The sequence below is a fragment of the Propithecus coquereli genome, unplaced genomic scaffold (assembly GCF_000956105.1).
Source record: "Propithecus coquereli isolate 6110/MARCELLA unplaced genomic scaffold, Pcoq_1.0 Scaffold49, whole genome shotgun sequence".
NCBI classification, from domain to species: Eukaryota; Metazoa; Chordata; class Mammalia; order Primates; family Indriidae; genus Propithecus; species Propithecus coquereli.
Window position 1 is genome coordinate 1,166,835 of NW_012150729.1, and position 13,205 is coordinate 1,180,039.

General features: G+C 47.3%; 1 protein-coding gene across 1 annotated transcript in view; it reads right to left on the reverse strand.

The window, feature by feature from the left end:
- The window catches only part of PLA2R1 (phospholipase A2 receptor 1, 180kDa), a 140,275-nt gene extending 127,580 nt beyond the window's left edge, over positions 1–12,695 (reverse strand). Inside the window, exon 1 of the mRNA XM_012655814.1 lies at positions 12,584–12,695. Coding sequence (XP_012511268.1) covers positions 12,584–12,695 — 112 coding nt within the window. The remainder of the gene's footprint in view (positions 1–12,583) is intronic.
- Between the last annotated feature and the right edge of the window lie 510 nt (positions 12,696–13,205).

Here is a 13,205-nt window from a genome sequence, read left to right on the forward strand (position 1 = left end):
AGCATTACAAAAACAATCCTTTTAACCTAAAACATTTGTACCCCCTTAATATTTTGAAATAAAAAAGAAAAGAGAGAGAGGAATTATTTGCCTAAATACTTGTCCTTTGAAACTGTATCTACTTGTTCTGGAATCATGGGAATTTGCCTAGCTAATGAAAAGAAGGGAGTTCCATCAGTTCTAGAGAAAACATAATTGCATTTAAAATCAGCCCTTAAAAACAAAATATAACAAACAAGAAAAAGAAAATAGACCAAAATTTAAGACACTTGACTGGATCCTCAATTGCTGTCACGAGCAAGGTGGCCAGAACTCCTCAGTGTCATCGTTTGTTCTAGGTGGGGAGAGTGTGCGCACACATGTACTTGCACATCTTCCAGAAAGGACAAAGCAGAACAGCGCTGGGAAGAACATGGGTGTGGCAGAGGAGACTAACTTTACCCATAACCCTGGGACCATGAAGTTCAGAGCTGGATGGGACTGTAAAGATTATTTCATTGGACCATTGCTTTACTTCTTTTTCCAAATCCATTTTGTCTTAGTATAGAAGTTTTATACTCATACAGTCAGTGAGCACCATATTCAGTCTAGACGTAGCTTTATTTACATATATTCATTTATAACCTAGAAAGAAGAAAATGAACTACTATCGATTGTTTTCAAACATTTTGAAATAGGAGATTAGGAGTTTCAAGCAACAATCATCTATTGAGTGCCTAATAAGGCCTGTGTTGGGAACTCTGCAGATAGAAGGATGCATATGTCACAGTGCTTGCCTTCAAGGAACTCATGTTCTCCCTGGGAATCACTAAAGTATGCAGAAATAATATTAATAATTAATGCCCAAATATACTTTGACATAAGAGATATAAGCACAATGGGGTGGAAGTTGGGGGGTGGAAGGGGTCAGTGTGGTCTAGAAGATCAGAGAAATCAACCAACACTCCTCTTCCTCTGCCACCTGACATTTTCGTTGAACAAACATTTATTAGAAACCTATTATGTATAATGGTGGGGGTACATTGGACGTCTGTCCTCATCATAGAGTGTTCAGGAACATGGAGGAGCGATATTCAGGGCAGAGAATATCACCAAAGCTCAAAGATGATGAAAATAATCATCTGTGAATTGGCTGTGAAGACAACCTAGATATTTAGTATATAAATGATTTTAATGGCAGTAGAATATGAAGTTGGAAAGAGGTGGTTTGGGGTCAGTTTATAAAGAACTTAAATTTTATTCAAAAATTTGCATATTATTTTTCAGGTGAAAGGGATCTTTTGGAACAAGAGAAGATATGACAAAGCTGTCGTATAGAAGATGAATTGGGGAAGTAAAGCATTGAAAAAAAAAAACAAACCATTTATGAAATGCCTATTGTGTACTCAGCAATGTTTTAGGTGCTGAGACAAATGAAGACAAATAACCAAGCTCCTGCCCTGTAAGAGTTCTAGTTTAGGTGGGATGAGACAGGACATGAATGAACTTGAAGACCAGTCTGGAGACCATTGCTATGATCCAGTAGGGAGGCTGAGGTGTCAATTCAACGGTGATGCAAAAGGAAAAGAGGGAATGGTTAGAGTTAGACTCTAGTCAATAGAGAGAAATTTCAAAGGGCGGAGAAATGACAGGATTAGGTGACCTATGGTATGTGAGGATTCTGGAAAAGGTAGTTGCAATGACTGTTTTTCTGGCTTCAGGTATTCAAATGGCTGTCAGTGCCTGCCAATCCCTACTTTGCCGGGAGGTTGGTGTCTACAGCCTGGAGGTTCTGGAGGTGCCCATAGGAAGTTCTTCCTGAGGACTCTCTACTTGGGTCTTAGCACCCATTCTGGTCACCCCTACCTGCCTTTTGGTGTTTCCTTTTGCTTTAGACAGCTCTCCTCTTACAACTGGCTGAATAAAGGTTTGAAGTGTTAAGTGAATAAGATAAGATTTGAACAGTTAAGCCTCAGTGAAGTTCCTGCATTTTTAACACAAAATACTGGAAACAAACAATAAAACAACAATTCCTAAAGAAATATTCTTTTTACAGTGGCATTTTAGGCAAGCAAAGGACTTTTTGGTATTCAATAAAGTGCACCATGACGGTGGTCACCTGATCCAGCTACACGCATAAAGTTGGCCTCTGTGCTGCGCCATGTTACGGGAACTGGAAGGAAAAGTTCAAGTGCACGGTTCACGTCAAGTGCGATGTTTAAAACAAGCTGTTAGGAAGCCACAGCTTGCAAACTGCAATCCAATTTCAATCTCTTACCCCAGTCCCCTGGGTTCGAAATCTCTTCCACTCCATCCACCCACACGGCGAGTGCTGGGCTCACGCACTTTCTGCTCTGCAGCACCTCCTTGTTGCACTAACAGTATTTCAGTCTCAAGCAGGTACACGGTCCAGAAGTGAGGAGGGAGGGCATTTCTGCTCTGCAACCCGTCTGAAGGTGAGCAGCTTCTCTCCCGAGATGTATCAACCTTTTTCAGCGTCACAAATTTGAGTTTATCTGCGCCTAGCTTGTCTAGCGAACAATGAATTCAAAGCTGATTGCATTCTTAAGATGACTCTGTTGCAGGAAGGAATATTGTAAGCTGCTGAATCAAGTCCTGTTCATGGCTGAGTGATGCAAAGAATCTGGATTCTGAATACGACTTTCCAAACCAATAAGTGAGGAATTTCCCATGCTTGCAGCAAGCGGCTTGTGCATAGTTCTTGAAAGAACAGATCAGAAAGATCTGAACAGATCTGAACAGTTCTGAACAGATCTGAACAGTTCTTGAAAGAACAGAACAAAGTGAAAAATATGCAACCCTCCCTACTCCTCTCTGCATGGAAATGTGCATTTTTCCTCAAATTATCTGAGTTACAGCATGCATCAACAATCTGAAATCTTTGGCTTCCTGTGACTTGCCTTCTGTTAATCAACTAAAAAGTGACCTAAGCATATTTTTAAAAATCTTCTCATCCTGTCTCAGAACTTCCTTCTCTTTCTCTGTCCTGGCATCATCCTTGACTCTGAGCCTTCTTTATTCTCCTGCAGCTTCTGAACCTGGATAATCACCACCTCCACAGGCCTGTGGGACCCTTCTTGCTAAATCTTTTTATGTGTTCTCTTCCCCTTTCTCTCTAATCTCCCCAAATCGCTGCTCCAAGTTCCATGAGGCACACAATACTCTTTCTCACATGTGGGAAAAATGAAACCCAGCTTAATCGGCTCCACCAGCTGCAGTTTTGTGTAGCCTCAAATTGCCTGTCACCAATCCCTGCACCAAGAGGGGTTAACCTTTTCCAACTGTCCTTGCCACTCTCTGCCCATTCCTGTCCCCTCTCCTGCCCCCTCCTCATTTCAGCAAACTGACCTTTGCAGAACATCTTGTATCTTCCCAAGGTTCTTTGCTATACCTCTGCACCTTACCAATAACATGTTTAAACTGAGTTGAAAACATTTTTCTTCCTCTTAGCTTTTAGTCTATTCCCCCATCATTTTGCTTTTAACTGGAGAGTACCTAACAGACATCGCTGGTGAAAAAATCATTATTCGCAGTGGCTCTGTTATTATCTTGTAGACTGTGTGGAAAACACACCATCTCAGTCACCAGGGAGGCTCGTTACAAAGCGCAAGTTATGGCAAGACACAATCAGACAGAACGTTGTTAACTTCCCTTGCAAAGGCCTGCATGTTAAGGCGCTGGGAGAAATGATTCACAGACTGGTCACCAAAACAAACAAAAACAGAAAGCAGCTTTACCATCAACCAAAACAGCTCTGGAAATGATGTGACATTACTGAAAGCAAAAGTGTTTGCGATGATGAGCTCTCCATCTTAACTGCTTTGAGAACGCCCACGCAAAAAAAAACACATTTACTAAAGTGCAAGGTAGAAATTTTTTAAAAAACCAAAACGAACTTTCAATGGTAGATATAGTGTTAGTCCCTGTATTCATTTGCTAGGCTACAACATACCACAAACTGAGTGGCTTAAACAACATAAATTTATTTTCTCACAGTTCTGGAGGCTGGCAGTGTGAGGTCAAGGCACGGCAGGGCTGGTTCCCTCAGAGGGCTGTGAGGGAAGGTTCCAGGCCTCTCTCCTTGGCTTCTAGATGGCTGTCTTCTCCCTGTGTCTCTTCACATCTTCTTTCTGCGCATATTTCTGTGTCCAAACTTCCCTTCTTATGAGCACACCAGGCATAATAGGGTAGCACTACCCCAATCATCTCCTTTGAGCCTGTTTACTTCTAATCTCCACATGGGTCTCATCCTGAGGACGTAGGGGTTAGGCCTTCAACACAGGAATTTGCAGGGGTGTAGGGGACACGAGTCATCCTGTAACAGTTCCCATCCTTCTCACTCAGGCTGGCTACAGAATTTGCAGGGTCCAGGGCAAAAAGAAAATGTGTGGCCAGAGGCAGGAAGTCAAGTCAATCTCCCCTTCCCACAAACCCCCAAGGGGTTACGACCTCTGGGCCATAGCATGCTGGGATCACGCTCAGTGCCTGGACTGGGAACAGGTGGTAGGTCCCACTCAGTCCCCGCAGAAGGTGCAGGGGTGCTGCCAGCCCAGTGGGGACAGCAGGTGCCTTGCCCTGTCCCAAGATGCCACACGGCATCCACTCCCAGGCCCCAGGCCTCCAGCCCTCCAACCTCAATGCAACCTGGTCGGCTGTGGGGCAAAAAGCAGCAGTGATTGTGGGGCAGGAGTGAGGAGGGGGCCCCTGAGAACCCGTCCTGGGAGGTGAGAGGGGATACCAGGCTGCACTGAGCTCGAACTGAGTGCACCAGCCAGGCTCCGAGCCCTGGCTGGTGCTCCACTGTCCCATCATGCTCAACACACAAATTCACAGATATAAATTATTAAGAATCCCAAGACCCAAACTGCAGAGCATTAAACCCTAAGCGAGAGTCCCTTCTGACCACAGGGCCCTGTGCAGCGGCGCTGGTCACATGCCCATGAAGCCTGCCCTTTTTGTATTCGAACAAGGTTAACACTACGGAAAACAGACTTCAGCAAATTACAGAGCACTTCTGTAAAGGCTTCTCTTAGGGTAGAACTGCTTGAAGCTAGAAGAATCTCTGCCTTGGTTTCCCTGTCTGCACAATGGGTTTACTAATAGTGCTGGCCTCATAAGACCCTGATAAGGATTACCTCAGTCATGATGATCACTTTACAAATGTTAATAAAAGTAAAAGCAGATCTTAACTTTGAACATGGATGGTGCCAAAGAGCAGCAAAATAAGACAATATTTGCAGTTAAAATAATCACTTTGAATTTCCTGTTTACATTTTCGTAATTGAAAAGTTCTCAAGAGCAAAATACCAAAAGCCAAAAATAGCAAAACTTTTTTATTAGCATACTTCTTTGGAACTGTAGTAGTCTGGAAAGTATCATAAATTAAAAAGTCATGTGGCCATGCATGAAAGCAGAAACCTCTTTTCTTTTGTGTTTAGCTCTGTATCACAGAACCCAAGTTACAGTAATTCTAATCATAATTTTCCATTTTCTTGAGTGGTTTTACAACATATTTTCCCCTGAATGACTTAGTACACTATTTATAAGGTGCTCTTTTGTTTCTTTGATGAACAGTATTTCTTTTCACTTTGATCAATTCAAAATGTAATTTACATTCCTAGCTATGGGTTGGAACATCTCCTAAAAGGCTTTCAAGGATGATTTCTGAAAGAAAATGGAGGGAAGGGCCCATAAATGTCTCAAATATATTACTTGGATAGATTATATGACAATTGGCCACAGAGGAACGAGTTCAGATGAGATAACACAAAGAAATAAGAAATCACTTCAGAAAACCTGAAACAAATAAGCAAATTGTTAGGTCAAGGAAGGGGAGCTGAGGGACAAGTGAGCTGTGTGGCTCAACCTTTCCTGTCACGGGTGTGGAACCTGCATTGTGTGGTATCAGTTACTGTGACAACCAACGATAGGAAGAGAGGTTAGAGGCTTAATGAGAAAGAGTGAGAAGGACCAGGAAAACTGGGAATCTGTCCTGACTTGGAAAGGCTCGCCAGGAAAGGAGCAGTCAGAGGAGATGGGATGAGAAAAGTCTGCAGTGGGAGAAATGCTGAGGACGACGGACAGAAGCAGGAGAAATGGAGCCAGAACAACTGGAGTGATTTACAGCCAGGAAGGACAGCTAAGCCGCTATGTGATCTTGCTTTTACTTAAATTCCAAATCTCCAGATTAGGAGAATGGCTTATTGCCTGAAGACACAGGAATTGCCTAAAACAGTAAATAAAACAATAGCTTGGCACATTTCTGCTTTACGAAGATATTCACTCCCACCTGTGGAAGGAGGAGTTTGGAGAGGGAGGAGTTGCAGAGAGCGAGAGCCTGGCCCCGTGTTCCTCCTGCTGCAAAATCGCATCATATGCTCTGGTCATGAGCAGCATATAGAAGGAACTATGCCGCGGGCTCGCAAGCCCATCCAGGGATCCTCTGCATTAGTGCTGAGTGCCTGGTTTGAATCCCCATGCTACTAGTCCCTGTAGAGGCTAATTACCTAACCTTTCTTCATCTGTAAAAGAAGGGTAGGTATTAATATTACCAGCCTCGTTGTGATGAGGACTGGGTGTGTTAATGTATGTAGAACAGCACAGAGTCACCACTCCCCAAATGTTCGAAAATATTGGGAGCAGTAGAGAGGGCATTTCTACCTTTGTATTAGACACGGAAACTATGCAAAGTCTCAGAACCATGCTCCTCCCCATTGCTCCCTCCAGGTGGTTGTTCTCCTCACCCTCTTTCAGAACCTCTCCCAGATGGCACTTTCCCTTCCCTCCCTTGTCATTTGGGCCCACGGCCATGAACCACTCTTCCCCACATTGACCATGGCTTTGACACCAGCAGGCTCCCTGTTGTCCTCGCCACCCCAAAGCCTTAAACTTCCACACTTCTGTGCTTCACCACTGCAGGCTGTGGCCCATTCACGGTCATAAAAATCAATGTAGTGTGTCATGACCAGCATGACAAAACAAAGATAGAATGGAACAGAGCAGCATGTCACATGACATGTAGCAGCATGTCACGTTAGATAAGGGTACTACTTTTAAATAAAACTTTGTTTCAGTGATATATATGGGGGCGTCTGTGCTGTGGGTTGTGATGTAAACTGCATTTCTTTCTTTCTTTTTCTTTTTTTTTTCTTTTTTTGAGACCAGGTCTCACTTTGTTGCCTGGACTAGAGTTCAGTGACGTCATCATAGCTCACTGCAACCTCGAACTCCTGGGCTCAAGCAATCCTCCTCCCTCAGCCTCCCAAGTAGCTGGGACTATAGGCACACACCACCACGCCTGGCTAATTTTTCTATTTTTTGTAGAGCTGGGGTCTCGCTTTTGCTCAGGCTGGTCTCCAACCCCTGGCCTCAAGCAATCTTCCCGCCTCAGTATCCCAGAGTGCTAGGATTACAGGGGTGAGCCACTGCGCCCAGCCTAAAATGTATTTTTTATAGTGGCTCACCCACAAAAGAGTCCTAAATTCTTTACTCTAGCTCCAGCTGTTCCTAGACATTTGGTTCCTTGACCTCCTCCACTGCAAAGACCTTCCTTTTGCCTCTTCTCCACTTTGGTGACCACTCCTACAACCACGTCTTGGATCTGGTCACTACTGAGAATGGATTCACTTCCAAAACTTGGAATTTCCATTGTATAACCACTACCCCTCCTTTTCTGCAACTTCTCCCATCTCCTAATTTTCACCAAGTCTATCATTTTTTTTTTTTTGAGACAGAGTCTCACTCGGTTGCCCAGGCTAGAGTGCTGTGGCGTCAACCTACCTCACAGCAACCTCAAACTCCTGGCTCAGCCTCCCAAGTAACTGGGAGTACAGGCATGCGCCACGATGCCTGGCTAATTTTTTCTATATTTTTTAGTCGTCCAGACAATTTCTTTCTATTTTCAGTAGAAACGAGGTCTCGCCCTTGCTCAGACTGGTCTCGAACTCCTGAGCTCAAATGATCCTCCCGCCTCGGCCTCCCAGAGTGCCAGGATTACAGGCGTGAGCCACCGCGCCTGGCCTGTTTTTTAATTTTCTTCTTTTTAACCCCTATTCTTGAAGCCAAACTTTCTCTTCCTCAATCTTCCAATGGGGACAGACTTATTAATAGCTCAGCTTTAACCATCCAGATGGTCTCTTTGTAATCCTCCAGAATTACCCTCTCTAAGTCTCAGACTGACCACGGCATTTCTAAACTTAAAAGTGTGATCTGGTTCCCCTTTTCCAAACCCTTTTCAGCAATACCCAATTTACTCAATCAGACTTTGTTTCCAGACATGGAGCACCTCTAACCAAACTCTTCACTTCCTCATCTCTCCATGCCTCCTGGTACAGACGTGTCACAGCTTCTCTTCCTGCATGTGACCTTGCTCTGGAGGTCTACCCCATCCACAGCCCCTGATGAGGCAGCATCCCCGTGTGCACCTCATGCCCCTACCATGGCTGATGAGCCATGGGAAGGCCTTCGATTCAAGGATGGAGCACAGGGACTAGCCAGCATTCTGTGAAGGGTGAGACCAGATTCTTCTCCTAGGATATTAACAGACACTTCCCAGGAAACTGTCGAAGCTACACAAGAAAGGTCCTGCAAGTCAAAGCAGGAGAAACCAGTCAACAGAAAGGAGAGCCGAGCAGGGACCCCCAGGCAGCTCCAGAGAGAGAAACAAAGAAAGTAGCTGCTTCATTTCCATGGCCAGTCCCGGTTTCCAGGAGACCTGGCTGCACAAGAGAACCCGTTGTTGGGTCCCCTTGAGATCCTAGAACCACTGCAACCAGCCCCACATTTGCCTTAGTGACCTTCAGTGGGCCTCTTTCCTTACGTCCAAAAGAGCCCAGATGGGAACTTTCAGCTGTTTGAATTTTCACTGTTGTCCGACATGTTATTCTGTGCTTTGCACAAAATGTACTTTCCCAGGAATACTGTCTCCTTTTTCCTATATGGCAAACTACCTACTTAACCTCTAGCAAAACAAATGCCCTTTGGTGAGTCTCCAGCTCCCCGGGCCAGTCCCTCCTCTGCATGCCTTTAGCTCTTTGCTCATTCCTTGTTATCAGAACACCTACTGTACTGTTTTGCAATTGTTTGTGTTTCTATATCTGTCTCTGGATTCTCAGCTTCTTGGAGACATGGTCACATCCTACTCATGTTTTTATCTCCCCGATCTGGGCATGTGTAGCAGATTCTGTTGGTTCCCTACTCACACCCCCTAACCTAGTGCCCGCTCACCTGCACACGGTTCCCATGCACTCTGACTCACTTGCTGTGTCTCTGCCTGAGAGTGTGTCGGGCTGGCCAGAAGGATGAATGCCCAGGCGTGACTCTCAGTCAATGAGAGGTAGGAGTTGGTGGTAAACACCTCAGCTCCCTGCCCCTCAGTGGGTCCACTGAGCTCTGCACAGTCCCTCACAGAGGGCCCCCTGTGAAACTGAGCCCCAGCTGCCCATGGTGGCTTCTCCCCTTCCCTGACTCATTTCCCCACGCCCTTGCTGTGCTTTCTAGAATCACCTCCCAAATAGACTATGTGCACTCCAGTGGATATTAATACATGTTTCAGTGACTGCTTTTGGAGGAGCCCAAACTAAGACAAGGAGATAAGGCACATAGTGCTCAACAGACAGTGAATGAACAACGGAGGCCTCCAGCCCCTCACCCCTCTTTCCTTCAGCGCAGGATGGCAAGAGCTGCCACCTACTCCCTTCCCCGTTTCACTTTCTTCTTTCCAGATGCAACCCCATGGTCAAGCACATGACCTCACACTCATCAGCACCCTCACTTCCCCTGGTCACTGGTCATTCAGAAGAGTCTGCCCTGACAGTCCCCAAGACAGCCCTGGGCTATCTCTGCTCCTGCCTCTGGAAAGCTGAGCACTGCAGGAGGAAACTCTTCTACTATATTGGTTGGAGGCCATTTCACGTTTATGATTTTCAGCCTTCAATGTAGCTTCAAAATGCTTTCAAATGTCCCCAGTCCATTTCCATTTGCGATGACTATGCCCACCTTTCCCCAGGACACTATGTCCCCTTCCTCATTCTCCCCCTGCCTTCCCTGTACCTGGAGTACTACAGTAAGTGAAGTTATCATGTCTCAGCACTTGCTAGAGGAAGAACTCAGATTCTGGATCCGGGAAAACAAACCACAATGAGGCTCTTGATAGAGCCAACTAGATGTAGGAGACAGGCTTCAGACCTGCCAGGTACAGTGCCATGCATGGGGCAGAAAATAATTATCACAGGGCTGCCAACCTGTCAAAGTGGTCTGGATTGACCAAGGGAAGAGGATACACTGTGGTGACAGGGCAACACAAGGACAACACTTGGATAAGTATTATTATTAGTTCCATTTTTACAGATGAGGAAACTGAGGCACTGAGAGGTTAAGTAATTTGCCCAGGGTCACATAGCTGGGAAATGGCACAGTTAGGATTCGAACTCAGACAGTCTGGCTCTAAAGCCCATGAACTTAGCTACCGTATGACACTGTATCTACTGATTTTTCAATACAAAACTATTGATAAATGATTGAAAAGTCAGCACAATACAATCTGTCATCTGCCTCCAAAGGCTGATATGCTTATATCGAATCTATTAATAATACATAAAGAACAATACATATCCAACAATTCAGATGAAAAATACTATATGTATAATCTGCTGTACATCATACATATCCATTATTAGTGGATAGGAAATGAAAATGAGTATGTATTTCTCTCCCAGTTGCTCTGTGGATGTTAATCACGGCTAAAGGTGAGTCAGTGTGGTACAGTGAACACAGCAGTAAACTGAGGCACCCCAAAGCATGGCTAACTACAAAGCGGCTGTATCTCAGCTTCCACATCTGAAGAATGGGTGGGTGGAATAGACGATGTCTCAAGTCCTTTTCAACGCTAAGATTTTGTTTTTCCATCTTTGTATAGACAAGAAAAACTTGATTTCAAACCTGTCTAGCTTACACTTGAAATTTCACCGATGTGGGTGATTGAAGTCGTGAAGGGAGGCTGCGTGAGGACTGGTACACAGCCTCTGTGCTCTTTAGAACGTCAGTAGCAGCATGTTCCTATCTGAAGAATCTCTATGCCAACTGTCAACCCCTTCAGATTTGCAAACTGCACCTAGAGGGTACAAGAGGTAGCAGATGGCTCTAATTTCAGAGTGTCCTCGACTAGGAAAAAGAAGGCACTGATTAGGAACTATCTCAGGCCAGGATTTGGGTCTGCTACTTATAGAAGGGATTAGCCCATGGCTCAGAGGATCACCCGACACACTCTCTGTGTGGCCCAGTCCAGCTTCTGTCATTCGGGCTGCTGCCCTGTTCTACCACGTAAGGCCCTGGCAAAACTCACATTTTAAAATGTAAAAGAATAACCACTGCATGGTTAACTCCTAGTGGTGATGGACCACACCAGGAGGCCAGAGGTGCATCCACAAGAGCAATTTTCACTGAACTGAAAGAGTTGCCAAGAAGGTAAAAGCATCTCTGACCTCGGCCACTTTAAAATAAGAACGGTCTTGTTCCACCCATCCCTGATGAAGCCTCCAGGGAGTGCTAGGAAAGACAGCCCCGAAAAGACTACTTCATGATGTATACACATTATGTTGAGGAGGAAAAACATGAATGCAGATATTGATCACACTTGTTTTACCCCCTCTCTCCAAATTTAGCCAAAGGCAGAGGGAGGAGGCTGCCTGCACCTCCTTGTGGATTGAACTCTCCCACCCTACACACATGGGCTTCTGCTCTTGGACCCGGGCTTCTCTGCCCCAGCGGCGGCCCATTCCCACATGGGGCCCCCTGCAAGGCCGAGATCTCTCTTCAGGTCTCTTCACATGTCCCTCTGAGTCTTACTGAGTGTCGGAGGTGCTCAATAAATGTTTGCTGGATTGACTGTGCACACGTGCGTGTTACAGGGGGTAACTTAATTCTCAGTGTCCCATGGGTATTACAGACCCCATTTTTCTGCTGAGAGAAACTGAGGAGCAAAGCGGGTCACTGGTTCCAGCTCACACAGCTCACCCGGGCGACAGGAGCTCCTGTCCCTCACCTTCCTCACCTGGTCTGAGAGGCGTTTAGGAAGAAGACGAACTGTTCTCTCCCCAAGGGCGGCGTGGGAGGCCTGGCTTAGGGCCACTCCGCAGGTGGCAGCGCACACCCGCCCGCGCGCTCGCTTTGGGAGGGGACAAAATAAGTCATCTTTTTGCTGTCATTTATCCGAGATGTGATCCTCCCAAAGAAACAACTCGCAGAAAGTTTCCATTTTGAAACTTCTACCCGCCCATCCCCGGCTTGTTCCGGGTGCCCGAAGCCGGGTCAGAGCCGAGCCGAGCCGAGCCGAGCTGACCCGGAGACCGACCCCGCCCCTCGCCGCGCCCGGGAGCAGCCCGGAGGATGCAGGGCGGCGGCAGGGGTTGCAGAGCGCGGAGAACCGGCCGCAGGGCGGTAGACACGCGGCCACCGCGCAAACCCGGCAGCCCTCGCCAGCCTCTGCCTTGGCCTCCGACGTCGCCCCTTCCTCCTCTCCCTCGACCACCGCCCCCCTCGCATCCCCAACGTACGGATCTGGTCCCCCGGCCCTGGGGACACTCACCCTGCCACTCGAGGACCCGCTCGGGGGTGGGCGTCGCCGCCGCGCCCTCGGCGCAGCCACGCGGCGCCCCCAGCAGCAGCAGCAGCAGCAGCAGCGACGACCGCAGCAGCATCGCTAACCACTGGGCTCGCCGGGCGCCCCTTGTCGCGCCTGCGGGGAGCAGAGCCGCGCTCCGAACACCCGGCCCTGCGGCGCGGCAGGCGGGACCGCAGCCTCCTCGGCGCTCCTTCCCTCCCGGGGACCTCGCCACCCCTGCCCCCCAAGACCCACTCTGCCACCCCTGTCGCCACAGTGAACGGACACTCGGGGCTCTGGGCTGGGAGACGGGAAAGTCGTGGAGGTTTTCCCCGCCCTACCACTCCTGCTTGGGGAAGGAGGAGGAAGAGGGGGTGGACTCTCTGCCGATCCCAGAAATTCCTGCCTTTGGGGTGGGGAGAGGAGGGGTGAGGCTGCCCGGGGCACGCTCCTCGCTCCTCCCGCTTCCAGCCCTGCTGCCAGCCCGCTCTCTCCTTTCTGGGGAAGGCCGGAGAGGAGCTGAGGGTGAGCCGGGCGTTGAGAATCTCCGGGACAGGAAGTCTGACATCTGGGTTCGCAAACCGCCAGGATTCTAGTAAACATCGCG